Source organism: Antechinus flavipes, chromosome 3, assembly GCF_016432865.1.
Source record: "Antechinus flavipes isolate AdamAnt ecotype Samford, QLD, Australia chromosome 3, AdamAnt_v2, whole genome shotgun sequence".
NCBI classification, from domain to species: domain Eukaryota; kingdom Metazoa; phylum Chordata; class Mammalia; order Dasyuromorphia; family Dasyuridae; genus Antechinus; species Antechinus flavipes.
In genome coordinates, this window is record NC_067400.1 from 317784125 (window position 1) to 317803792 (window position 19668).

Below are 19668 nucleotides of genomic sequence, written 5' to 3' on the forward strand. Positions count from 1 at the left end.
TGGATGGCTCCAGATGGCTCTGGAGGGGAGAGTGAGGCAAGTGACTTTGCACACCCTCCCTCACTTAAATCCATTTCACTTGCATGTCATAGCATCTCCTCCTTGATGTCATTGGTCCTTTTTGAGAAGGAAGGACAAACCACAAGACATATATGTAATGTAGATAAAAGGCAGCTAGGTAGCAAATGGATAAAGTGCTAGACGTGGAGTCAGAAAGTTTTTGTTCAGTTGTTTCAGTCTGAATCTTCCTCTCCCTATCTGGGAATCTCTTAGCAAAGATACTGGCATGCTGTGCCATTTCCTTCTCCAGCTCATTTTATACATGTGGAGGCCAATAAGGTTAAGTGACTTGTCCAGGTTTATAAAGTTAGGAAGTGTCTGAGAGACTGGATTTGAACTTGGAAAGATGAGTCTTCCTGACTCTAGGGCCTCCACCTCTATCCCTTCCACCATTGAGGTGCCTTGGAATCAGGAGGTTCAAGTTCAGCCCAGGGTCAAAGATAATGGGTATCTGTGATAAGTCATTTAACTTCTCAGTTTTCTCAACGATAATACGAGGATAATAATAACATCTATCTCATAGGGTTGTTGTGAGGATCAGCTGAAATGATGTCTGTAAAGTACTTAGTATAGTGCCTGGCACTTATCTCCTATTAGAATGTAAGCTCATTTGAGGGCAAAGAGTATCTTATTTTGATTAGTTCATTGATCTTCTCTCTCCAAAAAGGGTTAAGCAATTCAGGTCCTCTTGACTCCAAGGCTAGTACTCTCACTACCTAAGCTGCCCCTAATCAATCTAATTCTTTCTTTCTTCCTTCCTTCCTTCCTTCCTTCCTTCCTTCCTTCCTTTCTCTCTCTCTCTCTCTCTCTCTCTTTCTTTCTTTCTCTTTCTCTTTCTCTTTCTTTCTTTTTTTGCTGAGGCAATTGGGGTTAAGTGACTTGCTCAGGGTCATACAGCTAGGAAGTGTTAAATATCTGAGGCCAAATTTGAACTCAGGTTCTCCTGACTTCAGGACTGGTGCTCTATCTACTGCTCCACCTAGCTCACATTCTAATGGTGGAAACAACATACGCTCAAGATGTGGAACATATAAATGGAAGTTGTTAGGAAGTATGAAATATTGAGACATAAGGAATGCATCTTTAGTTATGAGATATCAGAGTCCTATTTTAGGATATTTAAATACTTTTTACTTATGCCCGCATGTTGTCAGATCATAAGGCAGAGAGAGATGAAAGCATCTCACATCTTTTAGAAAACTTGAGGGGTAATGGAAATGTTTGTTTAGAACTTGTGAGATTTAACTAAGGAACCATTTCAGCCTCTCAAACTTCAGTGATAAGGTTGTCACAAATTTCTAAACTTTTATCATCCTAAATAATTTCTAACAGTTTACCTGCTGGGTCTCTTTTCACAAATGATATTGACTCCCCAAACACAGTAATATCTAAAATTTACATAAACTTTAAAGTTTGAGAAATGCTTCATCCTAACAACACTCCTTTGAAGAAAGTGCTATCATTATCCTTATTTAACAGATGAGAAAACTGAAGCTGAGAGATTAGGGGATTTGGTTCAATGACAGTTTGTAAGTGTATGAGGTAGAATTCTAACTCAGGTATTTCTTATTTCAAGTCTAGCATTCTAGCTATTCTATCCAATTGATATTAGGGATACAAAAGGCAGTGATCAACTTAGTAATGGTGTTGAAGAGTAAAACCCTTTCTTAGAAAGAATAACAATCTTCCTTTAATTATTTGTGATTTGAGCCTCCATCTTGCTTTATATTCAGGAACCCAGTGTCTCTCACCACCTTCATAAAAGTCATTTGAGCTCATGTTTGTTGAACTGAATTAATGTATGCAAGGATGAGCTAAGTTTAGGAGAGTTTGTGGCAGAATGGGTAGACACTTGAGTGGGATAATCAGTACGATAACCAGTTATCACATCAATGCTATCACATCTTTGTCATTATCCATTAGTTTTCTTAGAAAATTGTTCTCTTTGGAGTGTATTGAATGTCTGCTGTTACCTTCAAACTTTTTATTACTTTCTTCATTCATTTTTGGTGCCATCTGTCCCATACCCATGGTCTTCATCTTGGCCAACTCACTTTTGAAAATCTGCAGAAAGCAAAAAGTAAAAAAAAAAAAATTCCAACTAATGCAACGGCTATTATTATATGAACATGTATTATGGTGCTTACACACCTAAGACTGGAGATTTAGAGCAATAAAGGCCCTTAGAATCTATCTTTAATTTTAGAAATGAGGAATTGGTGCCCTGATGTGGTCAAGTGATTCCTGTTGAAAAGGATTTAAACACATAGTAATAAGTAAACTTTTCCTTAGCATGATCATATCTACCTAAAAACAGAGCTACTTTTATATGCAATGAGGATAAATAAGGGTCCTTCTAACAATGTCAGAGATATCAATTCTCACCACTGCAATTTAAAGACTAGCTATTATAGTAAGAACAGAAATAGAGGGAATGAGCAAAGTCAAAAAGAAAACTAAATTATCCCTTTTTGCAGACTATGTGATGGTTTACTTGGAGAACTCTAAAAAGTCAACAAAAATTAATTTAAAGAATTTCAGCAAAGTTTTAGGATATAAAATCAATCTACATAAATTTTCTGTATATTAACAACAAAATGCAGTAGGAAGACAGGGAGAAATTCCATTTTAAAAGAAAATGTATAAAAGACTCAGAAGTACAAATATCAGAGGAACAAATTTCTAGAATTTCAGGAAAATCATGAAAAAAGTAGGAGCAAAGCGCTCAGAGCAATACCATATTTCAAATATTATCAGAACAATTTGGGAGTGTATATAAATACACACACACACTCATACACACACATATATAATTGTAGCCATTCTTTAACAGTGGCAAAGAAGTGAAAATTATCATAGTGCCCATCATTTGAGAAATGAAATACTAATTATTGTCTATGAATGAAATGATATATTACTGTACCATAAGAAATGATAAAAGGCTCCAGAGAACCTTAGGAAAACATTTATGAACTGATGCAGAGTGGAGTGTGCAGAATATAATTATACAATAAATACAATACAGTAAGTATAAGCAACTTTGAAAAACTTAATATCTTTAACCAATGCAATGATTATCCATGATTCCAGAGCACTGATCTATGTATTTCTTTGACAGTAGCAATAGAGTCATAATGCAGAATAAGAGGCATATTTTTGGATATAATTAATATGTTTTACTTGACTACATATAATTGTTATAAGGCTTTTGCCTTTCTATGGTTTTTTAACTGGAGAGTAAGGTGATGAAAGATAAAATGAATGCATATAATTTGAAAAACAAATAGAATTTTCTGATAGAAAACTGAAAAAAAAAATAGTATAGCACAGTTAAGTAAAAAGGATAGGCAATACAAATTTAACTGTTCTTGATATAAATGCCAGGGCTGAAATCTGGAGAATGGACGAGTTCTCTGAAGGAATCAATGTAGAGAGAGAAGAGTAAAAGGGAAAAAAATCATTATGAAAGAACATCCATAGTTAAGAAGTGAGAAAAATAAGAAGAGGTAGCAATGGAAACGAAGAAGGAAAAGCAGTTGTGCTAAACATGACCTACAAGAATTGTAACAGATGTTAAAAATCATCTTCTCCAATATATCATTTTGCAAAGAAGAAAATGAAACCCAAATAGGTGAATCTGGCCAAGATCACATAGGTAGTAACTAATCAACACAGGAATAGAACAAATTTCTTCTAATTCTAAATCTGACAGTCGACAATGGATGAAAGTATAAGGTCTACTTATGACACATACTAACTATGAGATCTTGAGCAAGTCACTTAACTTCTCGTGCTCTAAGCAACGCTCTAGGATTGCATAATAAGTGGCAGAGAAGCAACCAACCTAAATTAGTAAAGATAATTTCTTAAACAAGGTGTTCCTTATAATCTGGGAAATTGATTCAATTGCTTCCATAGATTCAATGTTTATCCTTCCTGGAAGAAGGCAACACAAAGCAAATAGCAAATTGTGCAACACTGCCCGAATGGAATCAATGATATATCTTGCCTCAGATAATTTGCTGTCATTTGGAAAGATCACAAAATTCACAAGTAGTTTTTTTTGTGGGTAGTCCTTAGAAAATCGTAAAACTTCCTCCAGCATAATATGAGCTGCTTTTTCTTTTGGGATGTTCACGTTCCCAGTTCCAAGAGCAGGGAAGGAAAGTGAATTTATATTGTGCTGACAGGATTTTTCCAAGCACTTCATCATTGCATCTTTGAGAATCTGTAAAGAAGTAGAAAATTATTTTTTATTATAATCTTAACACTTCAAAAATATTATTTTTCTTATCAACTTGACAAATATAAAAAGGACAGGAAAAAGAAGATTATATATGAGACAGTGAATTGTTACTCCTTTACCTCTTGGATACATATAATATAAAGTATCTATTAAATGTAACTTAGTTGTGGCAGCTCTTTTTGTAGTTCAAGAAACTGGAAACTGAATAGATGTCCATCAATTGGAGAATGGCTGAATAAATTATGATATATGAATGTTATAGAATATTATTGTTCTGTAAGAAATGATTAACAGAATAATTTCAGAAAGGCTTGGAAGACCTACTTGAACTGATGCTCAGTGAAATGAGCAAAACCAAGAGATCATTATACGCGGCAACAAGACTATACAATGATCAATTTTGATGGATGTGGCTCTCTTCAACAAAGAGTTGATTCAAACCAATTCCAATTGTTCAGTGATGAAGAGAGCCATCTACACCCAAAGAGAGGACTGTGGGAGTTGGGTGTGGCCCACAACATAGAATTCTCACTTTCTCCATTGTTGTTTGCTTGCATTTTGTTTTCTTTCCCAGTTTTTTTTTTCCTTCTTGATCAAATTTTTCTTGTGCAGCAAAATAACTGTATAAATATGTATACATTTATTGGATTTAACATACTTAACATATATTGGACTTCCTGCCATCTAGGGGAGAGGGTGGGAGGAAGGATGGGGATAATTTGAAACAGAAGGCTTTGCAAAGGTCAATGTTGAAAAATTACCCATGTATATGTTTTGTAAATAAAAACCTTTAATTTTAAAACATGTTAATAAAGTCACCCTAAATTTTAAAAAAATGTAACTTGGTAGTTCTGACACAGCCCTGCTCATTTATATCACCCTTTAAACTTCCTTCCTGTCCTAATAATACATTCATTTACTTTTATAACATGTCTTTCTTTATACAGCCCCTTCTCTTTTCTAATTATTCTGTTGGTGTATATGTCTGCCTCAACTCTCTCCTCACTCCAATCCATCTTCCATTCAGCCATTGACATGATTTTTCTAAACTTCAGATTTAAAGTTACTACTCAATAAACTTCAGTGGCTCCCAATCACCTCCAAGATCAAAAATAAAATCTTCTCTTCAGTATTCAAGGTCCTTCAGAATCTACCATTCCCTTCCAGTCTTTTTAATACCTTATTTCCCCTTCATGTGCTCTTTAATCCTATGATACTGGTCTCCTCACCCATCCATGAACAAGATACTCCACTTCTCTGTTCTGGGCATTTTCTTTGACTATCATCCATGCCTAGAATATTCTCCTTCTTCACTTCCACCAGGTGACTTCCTTGGCTTCCCTTAAGTCCCACCTAAAATCCCACTTTCAATTGGAAGCTTTATCCAACTCCTCTTAATTCTAGTGTTGTCCCTTTCCTATTTTTTTCTCTATTTATCCTATATTTAGCTTGTTTGTATATATGTTGTCACTCACAGTAGATTTTGAGATCCATGAAGACAAGATCTGTCTTTTGCCCCAAGTGCTTAGCGTGCCTATTACATATTAGGAACCTAATAAATATTGATTGATTGAATAAGTATATTTTCTTCCTTTGCTTTTTAAAAAACTTGATCTATGATTTCACTGTTATAGTAAACAAACCTTTTCCTACCAATGCAAATCAGAAGTACCTGTATAATTTAGTCTTTTTTTATTATATTATGTTAAAAAGCTTTTTTAAATAACTTTTTATTGATAGAACCCATACCAGGGTAATTTTTTACAGCATTATCCCTTTCACTCACTTCTGTTCCGATTTTTCCCCTCCCTCCCTCCACCCCCTCCCCAAGATGGCAAGCAGTCCTTTACATGTTGAATGGGTTACAGTATATCCTAGATACAATATATGTGTGCAGAACGGAACAGTTCTCTTGTTGCACAGGGAGAATTGAATTCAGAAAGTATAAATAACCCGGGAAGAAAAACAAAAATGCAAGCAGTTATAATTTAATCTTAAGGAGTTTCCTAGGCACCAAAATACAAAATAACTTGGTCAGAGTCACAGAGTCATATGTGTTCAGAAACTATACTTGAATCCAAGCTGTTTAGATTTTAATGCAGATCTCTGTCCTACCACTAAATGACTTCTCTTGATTTTCTAATCATTGGACTTTATACGTTTCCTGGTCTGACACTGGAACATTATTGAAAACATAAAATATTCTAATTAATAATTGTACTGAACCCATGAACTCAGTCATAGTAATCAGTCATTAGTGATAAATAACATTTCAAGAATTTCTCCTTGTCCAAAGATTTCTTAACTCCATGAGATAATTCAGTTCATCTACATAACCAAAGAGAAGAATCCATTAGGCCTGAGAAAAAACTAGCTATGCAGCTCTCCACCACCAAGGGATTACTAACATGGTTGATTAAGGATGGGAAATGTCCCTTTATCTATTTCACTTTCTACTATGACACAAACAAGGAGGCAAACAAGGAGACACAAACAACAAACCCCTCCTCCCCCTCAATTAAGGGGTTATTAAGAGCCTGGGACTAGTGGTCACTTTGCCACATGCCTGTTATCTGTGGTAATTCCAACAACTGTGTTCACTGTCACAGTCTGCTACCCATTAGGCTGAAGATGCATCTTACAAGGACATAGTGTCTGTAATATTGCCCTAACTTCAACCATATGTCCTGTCCCTCACTTAGAAAATGTTAGTGAGAAATAATTGAGTAAAATATCTTTATCTGGGACTAAAAGTCTACTTTGTCACATGGTTTGTTGTGCCCACCCCCACCACTCCATTGCTCTCCCAGTCAGTCTCAAGGATTGTAATGGAACTAAAGACATGAGTCTCTACTCTTTGCTTTACATCTCTGCCCCATGTATAAGTGGCCTCTTTTGCCACAAAACCTTTCCTACCATCATTCCTACTAACCATCCAGTTGCTTAAAAAATCTACTCTGACTGTGTACTTTTCCTGTCTAAAAAGCAGAAACATCTAGAATGGGATCATTTTCTGTCGAACTGAAAACCCCTTTCACATACTACTTCTTTCCAGTTTCATTTCTATCCAATTCTAATTCCACTTCTACTTGGTTCCTCTCACTCTTTGTACTCCCATTCAATCTATGTTTAACAGATCCTGCTTGTCCAAAATCTTTTCTCCCACACTTTGTCTTCTGGAACTCCTTCGCTTTATCTGCAATTCATCTCATCCCTGGCCATTCTCTCCAGTGCTGGTTTCTCTTTTACTCACACTTGGCCAGGATGAAGAGTTGCTCTGTAGTGTGACTAGTCTCTCCTTTTCTACATTCAGCAGGCTTCAAGTGAGTGTTCATTAATCCAGCTATTTTATTGTTTAGATTGCTGTTATTGCCATATACTGACCTCTAACTCATTAATCTCTAATTTTTTATTGATTTCATTTGTTTTGATAACACTTTCATTTCTAATTATATCTCCTTTCCCTCCACTTCCCAGTCGTGTCTCATATCAAAGAATAAAAAAGAGGGAGGGAAAGTAGTTAGTAAAACTAATCAACACATCAACCTAGTCAAAGAGCATATGCTATGTTCCACACGCAAAGTCTGCATAGAGAAGGAGGTATATTTTCTCAATTTTTTCTTAACTACAAGCTTGGTCACTGACATTATTATTTCCATTTATTACATTGCAGTTATTGGGCATATTATTTTCCTACTTCTCTTTACTTCACTCTCCATATATCCATGTAAATCTTCCCACACTGCTATGAATGTCATATTTGTCAATTCTTATACTATTTCATGGGGAAGCTAGGTGGTTTTACTGTACAGCACTAAATTTGGAGTCAAGAAGATTCATCTTCCTGAGTTCAAATCTGGCTTCAGAAAAGCTATGTGGTCCTGTGAAAGTCAAGTGACAAACTCTGCCTTAGTTTTTTCATCTATGGCAACCCATTACAATATCCTTGCCAAGAGAACCTCACACACGGTCACAGAAAGTAGAATACAAATAAAACAACTGACAGCAACATACTATTCCACTAATATACCACTAATTGTGGTACAGTTATAAGCCATAATTAGTTTTGCTATTCCCAATCAATAGGCATCTACTTTGACTTCAATTCTTTGTTACCATAAAAAATGATGCCATGGGGGCAGCTAGGTGGCACAGTGAATGGAGCACCAGCCTTGAAGTCAGGAGGACCTGAGTTCAAATTTGACCTCAGATACTTAATACTTCCTAGCTGTGTGACCCTGGGCAAGTCACTCAGCCCCAATGGCCTCAGGAAAAAAAAAAGATGCCATGAATACTTTTGTGTCTGTGGAATGTTTGTTTTTGTCACTGATCTCCTTGAAGTATATGCCCATCAGAGACATCTCTAGGTCAGAATATTTTAGTTGGTATAATAATTAATTTTACTAGATATCTTTTTCCTTTCTTTTTTGTTTTTGGTTACAAGAGATAGAGCTTTAGGGAGGGATAAAGGAGGAATATATTCAGATAATACTTTTAAAAAGATATCAGTAAAAAATTAAAAAGCAAAAAGAGGATGGTTCAATTTGGAGGAGAAATATTTTTTAGAATCTACTATGATATAATAAAAAATGCATTAATAAGCATAGTACAAATTGAAGCAAAAGGAATACTATTGTTATTACTACTACTACCACCATGACCATCATCATCATCATCACCATGACCATCACCATCACCATCACTACCACCACTACTGTAAAACCTAGCACTAATATGTTGCTTTAAAGTTAGCAAAGTGCTTAACAAATATTATTTTATTTTATCTTCACAATGACCTGAGATATAGGTACTATTATTAATCTTCATTTTATAGGTGAGGAAATGAAAGAGGAGGAGTTAAGTGATTTACCCATAGTCATTCATCTAGGGAGTATCTCAAACCAAATTTGAACTCATCTTCCTCTAGATTCAGCACTGTAGCTATTATACCCCCTCCACACACATAGCTTCTCATAATACAAATACATAGTCAGATCAGAGAAGAATAGTATCAGGAACACTCAAGGCTAGCAAGAAAAACTTTTTTTAAAAAATATGTTTTTTCAAACTATATAGGCTAGAAAAGGAATAATGAAGAAGGACAGGATCTTCTTAGGGTGGGTGAAATAATTAAATTTAATTAACAATAAAGCAAAATTAGTTGAATCTTTAATTCTGTTTTCTCTGCCTTGGAAAAGACAGAACCAAAACAGTCAGTACAGAGTTTATACCCAATATACATAAGCAGATATTGAGAGTTCTCAACTGCTTTAGGGGAATTTATGTCAGCAGGTTCCAATAAACAACCTTCTTGGCCTGATATCCTTAGTGAACCACTTTCAATTGACTTGAACAAAATGGGAGTACCTAAGTGTCTTCTGGAGAAGACTCAGTGGGGATATAATTGTCTTCAAGTTTCTGAAAGGTTATCATATGGAAAAAAAATTAGATATATTTTGGTTGACCCAAAAAGCCAGAAGCAGCAGGAAAGTGAGAAAATAATACACAATTTAACATTGATCTAGGAAGAAAAAATTCTTACTAACAATTAAACCTACCCCAAATTAGAATGAATTACTTTGGTATGTAGCTGAGTTTCCCTTTATTAGAAGTATTCAATCAGAAACTGGATAATCACTTATTAGTTACATGTAATGGGGATTGGAGCGGGGAGAATATAGATTGAACTAAAATCACCACTGAAGTACTTCTAAAATTCTGTGATTCTGTGATTGCATGGTCATTTTTCTCCTGAGTTCTAACTGTATCAGCAACTGACTGCTTAACATCTCCTTTTGAATGGGACACAGGCATCTCAAACTCAGTTGTTCAAAACAGAACTTATAACCTTCAACCCTCTCAAAATCTATCCTTCTAACTTCTTTGTTCTTTGAAGCCTTGAAATCAATCTCAATTCTTCACTCTTTTTTTTTATCATGCTCCACCCCCAGTATCTAATAATTTCCCAATTCCTATAGATTTTGCCTCCCTATCTCCTCTTACAACATTTTCCTTCTTCCCACTTATATTACAAACATCAGGGGTCAGGCCCTGACTCCTTTTTGTCAGTACCACTACATTAGATTGTAATGGGCTGAGGCTTGAGTTGATGCACTGAGGTCCCAAGCACATGAGGCTAAATAGTAATTGGACCATACTCTATTAATATATAAGCTTGGAGAAAGAATGGCCCCCGCCCACTCTTTGTGCAAGTCCTGATGTGTTGTATAGGAAATGACGATTTTGGTGGGTGGAGGCAGGGGAGTGGAAAAGGAAGGGGAGGAGAGATTTTTGGGATGGCCATTGCCACGGTTTGCTCAGCTCACAGCTCTCTCTGTTAGCTGGCTTCCTGTCGCAACTGCCCATATTTGCTATTGCAATCTTTATTCACCTCTTCACTTCAATAAATATTGAAGATTTTCCCCTTAACCTGAATTCCTGGCTCCAGCTGATTTTAAATACGCGGTCATTACATTAGATTACTAATTTTTTTTCATCCCCAGTCTCTCCAATCTATCTATCATACAGAAACTTGGGAAGTTCTCAAGCCATAGAAAGTAAGGGAATCAAGCAACTGGTCAGAAAGAGATTATAGAAGACCTTTGTCCTAGTACTGTATGCAAGACAGAGTGCTGTTTGGCAATTCCACTTATTTAGTTTTGGGTCATGATTCCAGGGCAGAAAAAAGTGATTGCTCCTTGAAGGAGCAGGAATGAGGAGCAATATTACTTTTGGTTGAAAGGGAATAGGAATTCTAAGAAGCTATACCAGATTGTGGTAGCAAAGAACAATAACTATATCTCTTACTGAATCATAACACTGTGAAAGCACCAAAAACTTCCAGATCCCTAGAACTAGTTCTGAAAACAACTATGCAAAAAACAATAACAACCCTTAAGCTTAGGACAGTGCCTCTCCCCATCCTAAGAAGACAGCCTAACTACAAAATAAAGTTCAAAGTCAAGAAATAGGCTAGAAAAATGAGAAAACAATAAAAAAAATCTGATTATAAAAAGCTATTATGATGACAGCAAAGATCAAAGGAAAAACTCAAAAGGAGACAACAGTGTTAAAATATCCACAAGTAAAGCTGGAAAAAAATATGAATTGTATACCATCCAAATAAGAATTTCTGGAAGAGCAAAAAAATTTTTTATCAAAGCATGATAGAGAAATAATGCAAGAAAATTATGAAAAAACGATTACTAATTTGGTAAAAAAAAAAAAAGACACAAAAATACTGGAGAAAATAATAATTTGAAAAACAGAATTGCTAGGTGTAAAAAAAGGTACAAAAGTTCACCAAAGAAAAAATTGCTTCAAAAGGACAATTGGTCATGTGGAAGCTAATTACTCCATGAGATATTAAGAAATAATAAAAACCAAGCCAAAAGAATGAAAAATTGGAAAAAATGTGAATTATCCCATCAGAAAAATATCTGGCCTGGAAAAAAAAATCCAGGAGAGATAATTTGAGAATTATTGGACTATCTGAAAGTCATGATCAAGGAAAGAATCTAGATATCAAACTTCAAAAAATTACATAGGAAAACTGTCTTGCTATCCTAGAACAAAGGATAAAATAATTATCAAAGACTCCATCAATCACCTCTGAAGAGATTACAAAATGAAATGTTATTAAAAATGTCCCAGGTCAAAGAGAAAGCATTTCAAATAGCCAGAAAAAAAACTTTTCAAATTCTATGGAACTGCTAATTATTATGGAGTAAGGATCATACAAGATTTAACAGATACCATGTTAAAGGAATGGAGGGGAAATGGATGTTAAAATTTGTCTTTATGTACAATTGGAAAAAAATACAATAACTTTTAAAAAAAATTTAAAAGGAATAGAGGGCTTAGAATATAATATTCTGAAAGATAAGGAATTAGTATTACATCCAAGAATAATGTGTTCATTAAAACTGAGTATAATCTTTCACCAGGAAATTTTGACATCCAAATATAAGATTTAAGAGAAGGTAAAAGGTAAACATGAAAGAGAAATTATAAGGGACTCAATAAATTCTATGTGGGAAAAATATACCTCCTAAGAACTTTATCATTATTCAGGCAATTAGAAGGTCTCTACATAGAGAGAAAGCACAAGAGTGAGTCAATTATGTAGGAATTATTTTTTTAAATGGATATGCTAGAAAGTGGGAAGCACTAAAAGAAGCATACAAAGAAGAGCTTTTATAGTGGAGGTGGAATGCTTGAACCTCATTCTTATTAGAACTAGTTCCAAGAGGGAAGAGCAAGCGCAAACACACACACACACACACACACACACACACACACACACACACACACACACACGAAGAAGAGAAAGGAGAGGTAATAAATAAGGCAGGGCAGATTAAGGGAAGTGGTGCTCAAATTAAATGAACATTTTAATAGCAACAGGGTCCAAAGAAAGAAAGATAAACAGAAGAAAATAAGATTGAGAAAAATGCAGTTAGTACTCATAACTGTGAATGAAAATTTAAAGTAATCAACCATGAAATGGAAGAAGACAGTAGAATGGATTAGGAACCAGAATCCAAAAATATGTTGTTCACAAGAAACAGACTTAAAACAAAGAGACACAGAGAATTAAAATAAGGAGCTGGAGTATAAGCAATTGTGCTTCAGCTAAAGTAAAAAAAAAAAAAAAAAAAAAAGGCATAGGTAGCAATCATGATTTCAGACAAAGCAAAAGCAAAATCAACTTAATTAAATGATACAAGTAGAGCAATTACATTTTCTTTAAAGGAGTCATAGAAAATGAAGTCACACCACTACTTCACATATATGCATCAAAGACACAGCATCCAAATTCATAAATAAAAAGTTAAATTAGTTATAGGAGGAAATAGACAATAAAACTGTAGTGGTAGGGAATCTCAATTTTCCTTTTTCAGAGCTAAATAAACCTAACCATAAAATAAATAAGAATTTAAGGAGATGAAAAGAATTTTTGAAGAGTTAAATATAATAGACTTCGGGAAAAAATTTAATGGAAATAAAAAGGATTATAACTTTTTCTCAGCTCTATATGGTAGCTTCATAAAAATTGACCATGTATTAGGACTTAAAAACTTCAAAAACAAATACAGAGAAGGAGCAATATTAAATACACTGTTTTCACATTATAATGCAATAAAATTTAGTTTAATTTAAAATTATTAAATAAATTTAATGTTAATTTAGTTTAACATAGGTTAAAAATCAATTTTAAACTAAGTAACTTAATCCTAAAGAAAGAATCAAAGAACAAATCATAGACACAATCAATAATTTCATTAAAGATAATAGGGAGACAACATACCAAAATTTGTGTATTGTAGCCAAAGAAATACTTAGGGGAAATTTTAGATCTCTAAATCTCTAAATCAATATATTCATCGTATCAAACTATCATCAATAAATGAGAGAAAGAGTAATTTTATGAGTTGGACATGTAACTTAAAAAAAACTAAAAGAAATTTAACAAATTTAAAACTCCCAATTAAAAACCAAAATAGAAAGTCTGAAAATCAAAGGAGAGATTAATAAAATTTAAAGTTTTAAAAAACACTGAATTAATAAATAAAACTAAACTCTGTTTATATGAGGGAAAACAATAAAAATTCATAAACCATTGATTAATTTGATTTCTTAAAAAGAAAGACAAAACCCAAATTATCAGTATCAAAAATTAAAAGAATAAATGAACTAGTAATAAAGATGTAATTAAAGCAATTATTAGGAGTTATTTTTGCCCAGTTATATTCCAGTAAAATTGACAATTTAAGTGAAATGGGAGAATATTTACAAAAATATAAACTGTCCAGATTAAGACAAAAGGAAATAAAATACTTTTAAAATTCTATCTTAGAAAAAGAAATTAATCAACTTATCAGTGAGCTCACTAAAGAAAAATCCCCCTAAATCAAATGGATGTATAAGTAAACTCTACCAAACATTTAAGGAATAATTAATCTAATAATATATTTTTTTATTTTTAAAATAGGTAAAAGATTCCTATTAGATTCTTTTTGTGACACAAATATGATTTTGATACTTAAAACCAGGGAGAGCAAAATTAGAGAAAGAAACCTATGACCCAATTTCTATAATGAATATTGGTACAAAGAAGTTGAATAAAATACTAGCAAGATTGCAGCAGTATATCACAAAAATCAAACACTATGACCAGCTGAGATTTACACCAGGAATGCAAGGATGGTTCAATAGTTGGAAAACTTTCAGCATAATTGATCATATCAATAATAAAATCAAAAGAAATAATATGATTATCTTCATAGATGCAGAAAAAGCTTTTGATAAAATATAACACCTATTTCTATTAAAAACACCAGAGAGCATAGGAATAAATCGAGCCTTTTAAAAATAATAAGTAGTATTTATTTGAAACCAAGAGTAAGCATTCTTTTTAATGCAGATAAGCTAGAAGTCTTACCAATAAGATTAAGAGTGGAGCAAGGATGTTCATTATCACCACTATTATTCAATATTATGTGAAAAATGCTAACTATTAATATGAAAAAGAAATCAAAGGAATTAAAACAGGCAAAGAGGAAACAAAACTATTATTCTTTGCAGATAATATGATGGCATACTTAAAGAGCCCCAGAAAATTAAATAGAAAACTAGTTAACACAATAAACAATTTTAGCAAAATTGCAGGCTATAAAATCAACCCATATAAATTGCCAGTGTTTCTACATCTTACTAACAAACCTAATTTTAAAAAGGGAGAAATTAAAGTAACTGTAAACATTAAAAAATACTTGGAAGTCTGCCTACAAAGACAATATAAACATAATTACAAAACACTTTTCACATAAATATAGAAAGATCTATACGAATAGAGAAATATTCATTACATGGGTAAATCAAATCAATATAAAAATGACAATTCTACCTAAATTAATCTATTTATTCATATCAATGCCATAGCAATCAAACTAGCAAACAATTATTTTATATATAGAAAAATAACAAAATTCATCTGGGACCTTTCACAAAAGTTCAAGAACATCAAGAAAATGATTCATGATTTTTTTTTAAATGTGAAGGAATATAACATGGCAATACTAGATATCAAACAATATTGTCAAACTAGTAAGCACCAAAACAATCTGGTTCTGACTAAGAAATAGAGTGGTAGATCAGTGAAATAGATGAGATACATAGTAGTAAATGACCACAGTAACCTGGTGTTAGATAAACCTAATAATCTAAGCTTTGGGGGCAAGAATTCACCAATTCACAAAAATTGTTGAGAAAACTGCAGAGCAGTTTGGCAAAAAAGCAGACATAGACCAACAATTCATTTGGTATAACAAGATAAGGACAAAATGAGTACATGATTTAGACAAAAAGAGTGATATCACAAGTAAATTAAGGGAGCATGGAAAATTTTACCTGTCAGATGTAGGGATAAAGGAAGAGTTTCTGAGTAAACAAGAAGCAGAAAGGATCATAGCAAGTAGAATGAATTATTTTAATTATATGGTATTAAAAGATATTTGCACAGACAAAACCAGTGCACCCAAGATAAGAAGGAAAATTAGAAGGAAAACAATGGGAAAATTTTAGGGCAAATTTCTCTGTTAAAAGCTTCATTTCTCAAAAATATAAGAACTGAGTCAAATTTATAAAAAAAAAAATAAGAGCTACTCATCAATTGATAAATGGTCAAAGGATATGAATAGACACTTTTCTTTTTTTAAAATAATAGATTTTTCTTTTCAAAATATATGTAAAGATAGCTTTCAACATTCACCCTTGCAAAACCTTGTGTTCCAAATTTTTCTCTATCCCTTCCTCCAACCCCTCCTCTAGCAGCAAGTAATCCAATATATATTAAACATGTACAACTCTTCTATATATATTTTCACATTTATCATACTGCACAAGAAAAATCAGATCAAAAAGGAAAAAAAAGAGAAAAAAACAAAAAGCAAGCAAACAACAACCAAAAAAAAGTTAAAAAAATATGTTGTGATCTGACAGTCCTGACAATCCTCTCTTTGGATATAGGCTCTGTCCATCACAAGTCTATTGGAATGATGTGCAATGGTCTCTTGCTTCTACTCATTTCACTTAACATCAGTACATGTAAGTTTCCAGGACTTTCTGAAATCATACTGCTGATCATTTCCTACAGAGCAACAATATTCCATAACATTTATATACCATAACTTATTCAGCCATTCCCCAACTGATTGAATAGGCAATTTTCAGAACAAATCAAAATTATCAAAAGTTATTTGAAAAAATGCTCTAAATAACTATTGACAGAGTGCATTAAAACAACTCTGATATATCACTTTAAATTTATCAAATTGGCTAACATGACAAAAAAGGAAAATGACAAATGCAGGAGAAATTGTGGGAAAATTGGGACAAGAGTGCACCATTCATGGAATTATGAATTGGTCTACCCATTCTGGAGAATATTTTGGAACTATGTCCAAAGGCCTATAAAACTATGACCCAATATATGTGTATGTGTATATTCTTATGTGTGTACATATGTATACAGCTACTATTAGGTCTGTATCTCAAAGAGATCAAAGAAAAGTGAAAAGATCCTTTATGTATAAACATTTTTATATAGCTTGTTCTATGGTGGCAAAGAATTACAAATTGATGGGAGGCCCATGGATTGGTTGAACAAGTTGTAGTATGTAATTGTAATGACTACTATTGTGCTATAAGAAATGATGAACAGGTGTGTCAGAAAAACCTGGAAAGATTTCATGAACTGATGCTGAGTAAAGTGAGCAGATCTAAGAGAATACCGTACATAGTAAAAGCAATATTGTGCAGATGATCGACTTTGATAGACTTTGCTCTATTCATCAACAGAATGATCTAAGACAACCGTAAAAGACTCATGATGGAAAATGTTATCCATATCCAGAGAAAGAACTATGGAGTCTGAATAAAGATTGAAGTGTGCTATTTTCATTTTTGTTGTATTTTTTTTCTTTCTTGTTGTTTTCCCCTTTGAGTCTGATTCTTTTTTTTTTTCACATCATGACTAATGTGGAAATATATGGATTATGACTGCACATGGATAATCTATATCAGATTGAGTTCCACCTTGAGGAGAGATGAAAGGAGAGATGGAGGGGGGAAAAGGAAATCAAAATCTTATAAGAGCAAATGTCAAAAACTGATAAATAAATTTAAAATATATTTTAAAAAATAAATTACAAAAGAGATGGCTTCAGAAAAATCTGGGAAGACATATATAAACTGAAGCAAAGCAAAACAATCAGAACCAAGAGAATACCATATACTTAATAACAATATTGTAATGATCAGCTTCTATGAAAATTTTGGATCCTCAGTTCAAGACTAAAAATTTTGATTCAAAATTGTGTTCACATCCCAAGAAATCTGATGAATTCTTAGTGCAAAATTGAAGCATACTCTTTGTACTTTATGTTTCTTGCTTTCTATCATTATTGGGGGTTTTGGCAACATGGCTAATGTGGAAATTTGTTTTGCCTGATTTCACGAGCATAATTGATATCCAATGAATGGAGAAGGGGACTGGAGGGAAAAAGAAAATTTTTGGAACTCAAAACTTAAAAAAAAATAATTTATGTTACTGCTTATTGATTATAGAGGAAAAAGAGAGAAAGAATATAATTTACTATGTCCATAGCAATGTAAATTGCTAAAGTCACTAAGAGGAAGGTGAATACTGAATAATAAAAAACAAAAATCTTCCCCTCCTTCATGGAAAAGGAGAGAAGACAATCAGGGCAAAATAGTGTGTGTGTGTGTGTGTGTGTGTGTGTGTGTGTGTGTGTGTGTGTGTTTTCAAATAAATTTCCCATATCGGATATTTTGCTTTAATTATTTTTCTTTGTTTCCACATCCATAAAATAGAGATGACATTAGCACCTACTTCCCAGGCTTACTGTGAGGATCAAGTGAAATTACATAGGTATAAAGAAGTAGAGATGAATACACATACATTTCTATAGATTTACATATATAAAACATGTTGTAAACTTTAAAATGTGAATAAAAAGTAAATATTATCTGTCAAAACTAATTTGGGAATGAGAAATGGGAAATTATTATAATATAAAGATATTGCTTTAATGTAAACACATAATATAAAAGATATAAATGTGTTGTATTTTATAAATATGGAGAAAGATTTTAAATATAGGGAAATTAATAAATAACTAAGCTTCTATGGTTCCTTATTGCATATATGACAAAATACATTTTCAAGGGAACATTTAAAGTCCTCTGCAATTCTCTTTAACCCATAATTCTAAACTGATTTCAGAGTACTTACCATACAAAGTTTATAGGCTGCTCTTCATGCCTAGAATAATCTTTATAATCTTTTCTCACATCTGCCTGTTGGAATCCTTATTCGTATTTATTTCTCAACCTCGGTGACATTTTCTATACTAGGATTCACCTGGTCCCTTCCTACTTTTGGTGCTCATACATGACTTTGAATATTTTCTTTGTACTTATCTATGTATTTGTGCCGACTCCCTCCCACATAATCCATCCCCAGAAGTAAACTCCTTGAAAGGTAAATTTGACAGGTAAACTTGAAAGGTTTTCATGTGTTTTTGAGATAAAAGTTTTTTTGTATCCAAGCTCCTAATACAGCTACATGGCTTATAATAAGCACTTAATAAATTTACCTTCTTTACATCCTTGACAGGAGGCCATGCTACGTGGTACACATATTGACAGGCTAAGTTGAATCCTTTTGTGACAATTACCAACTCTTGAATTTTAGGTGTTTTAGACAATTTTTGAAAATCTTCCTCTATTTTAATGCCTGCTTGTTCAAGAATTGCTTTTGATATATGTCCAGATGAAAAAGGATTTTGAAATGATACAGAATTCACAATTGCATCCACCTGAAAAAGAAAAAAATAACTGGATACCAGATTTGACTTTAGACTATTATTATTTTATAGAGATTTCACATGGGTTACTGCCATTATTTCTCACATAATCTCCCAGATTCTAATCTCCTGCCACCCCTTCAACCAAAATCCACATCGCTAAAATAATCACCTTCCTGACAGAACTAAGACTGTCATTTCTCCTCCTAAAAGGCTATGTGCTATATCACAGTTTTTGATATTTCATTTCCCCTACAAATTGACAAGTTCCTATGCCCAAAGGGCTATAAAACTGTATACCCTTTGATCCAGCAGTGTCTCCACTGGGTTATAAACCAAAGAAATTATTAAAAAGGGAAAAGGACCCACATGTGCAAAAATGTTTATAGCAGTCCTTTTTTGTAATAGCAAGGAACTGAAAATTGAGTAGATGCTTATCACTTGGAGAATGGCTGAATAAGTTATAGTATA

General features: G+C 33.2%; 1 protein-coding gene across 1 annotated transcript in view; it reads right to left on the bottom strand.

Annotated features, from left to right (window-relative positions):
* LOC127554139 (protein mono-ADP-ribosyltransferase PARP9-like) overlaps window positions 1–19668 on the bottom strand; it is a 44139-nt gene that overhangs the window by 12294 nt on the left and 12177 nt on the right. The window contains exons 5-7 of the mRNA XM_051985406.1: window positions 18988–19209; window positions 4070–4288; window positions 2034–2124 (exon numbers count right to left, since the gene is read on the bottom strand). Of these exons, the coding sequence (XP_051841366.1) occupies window positions 2034–2124; window positions 4070–4288; window positions 18988–19209 (532 nt within the window). The remainder of the gene's footprint in view (window positions 1–2033; window positions 2125–4069; window positions 4289–18987; window positions 19210–19668) is intronic.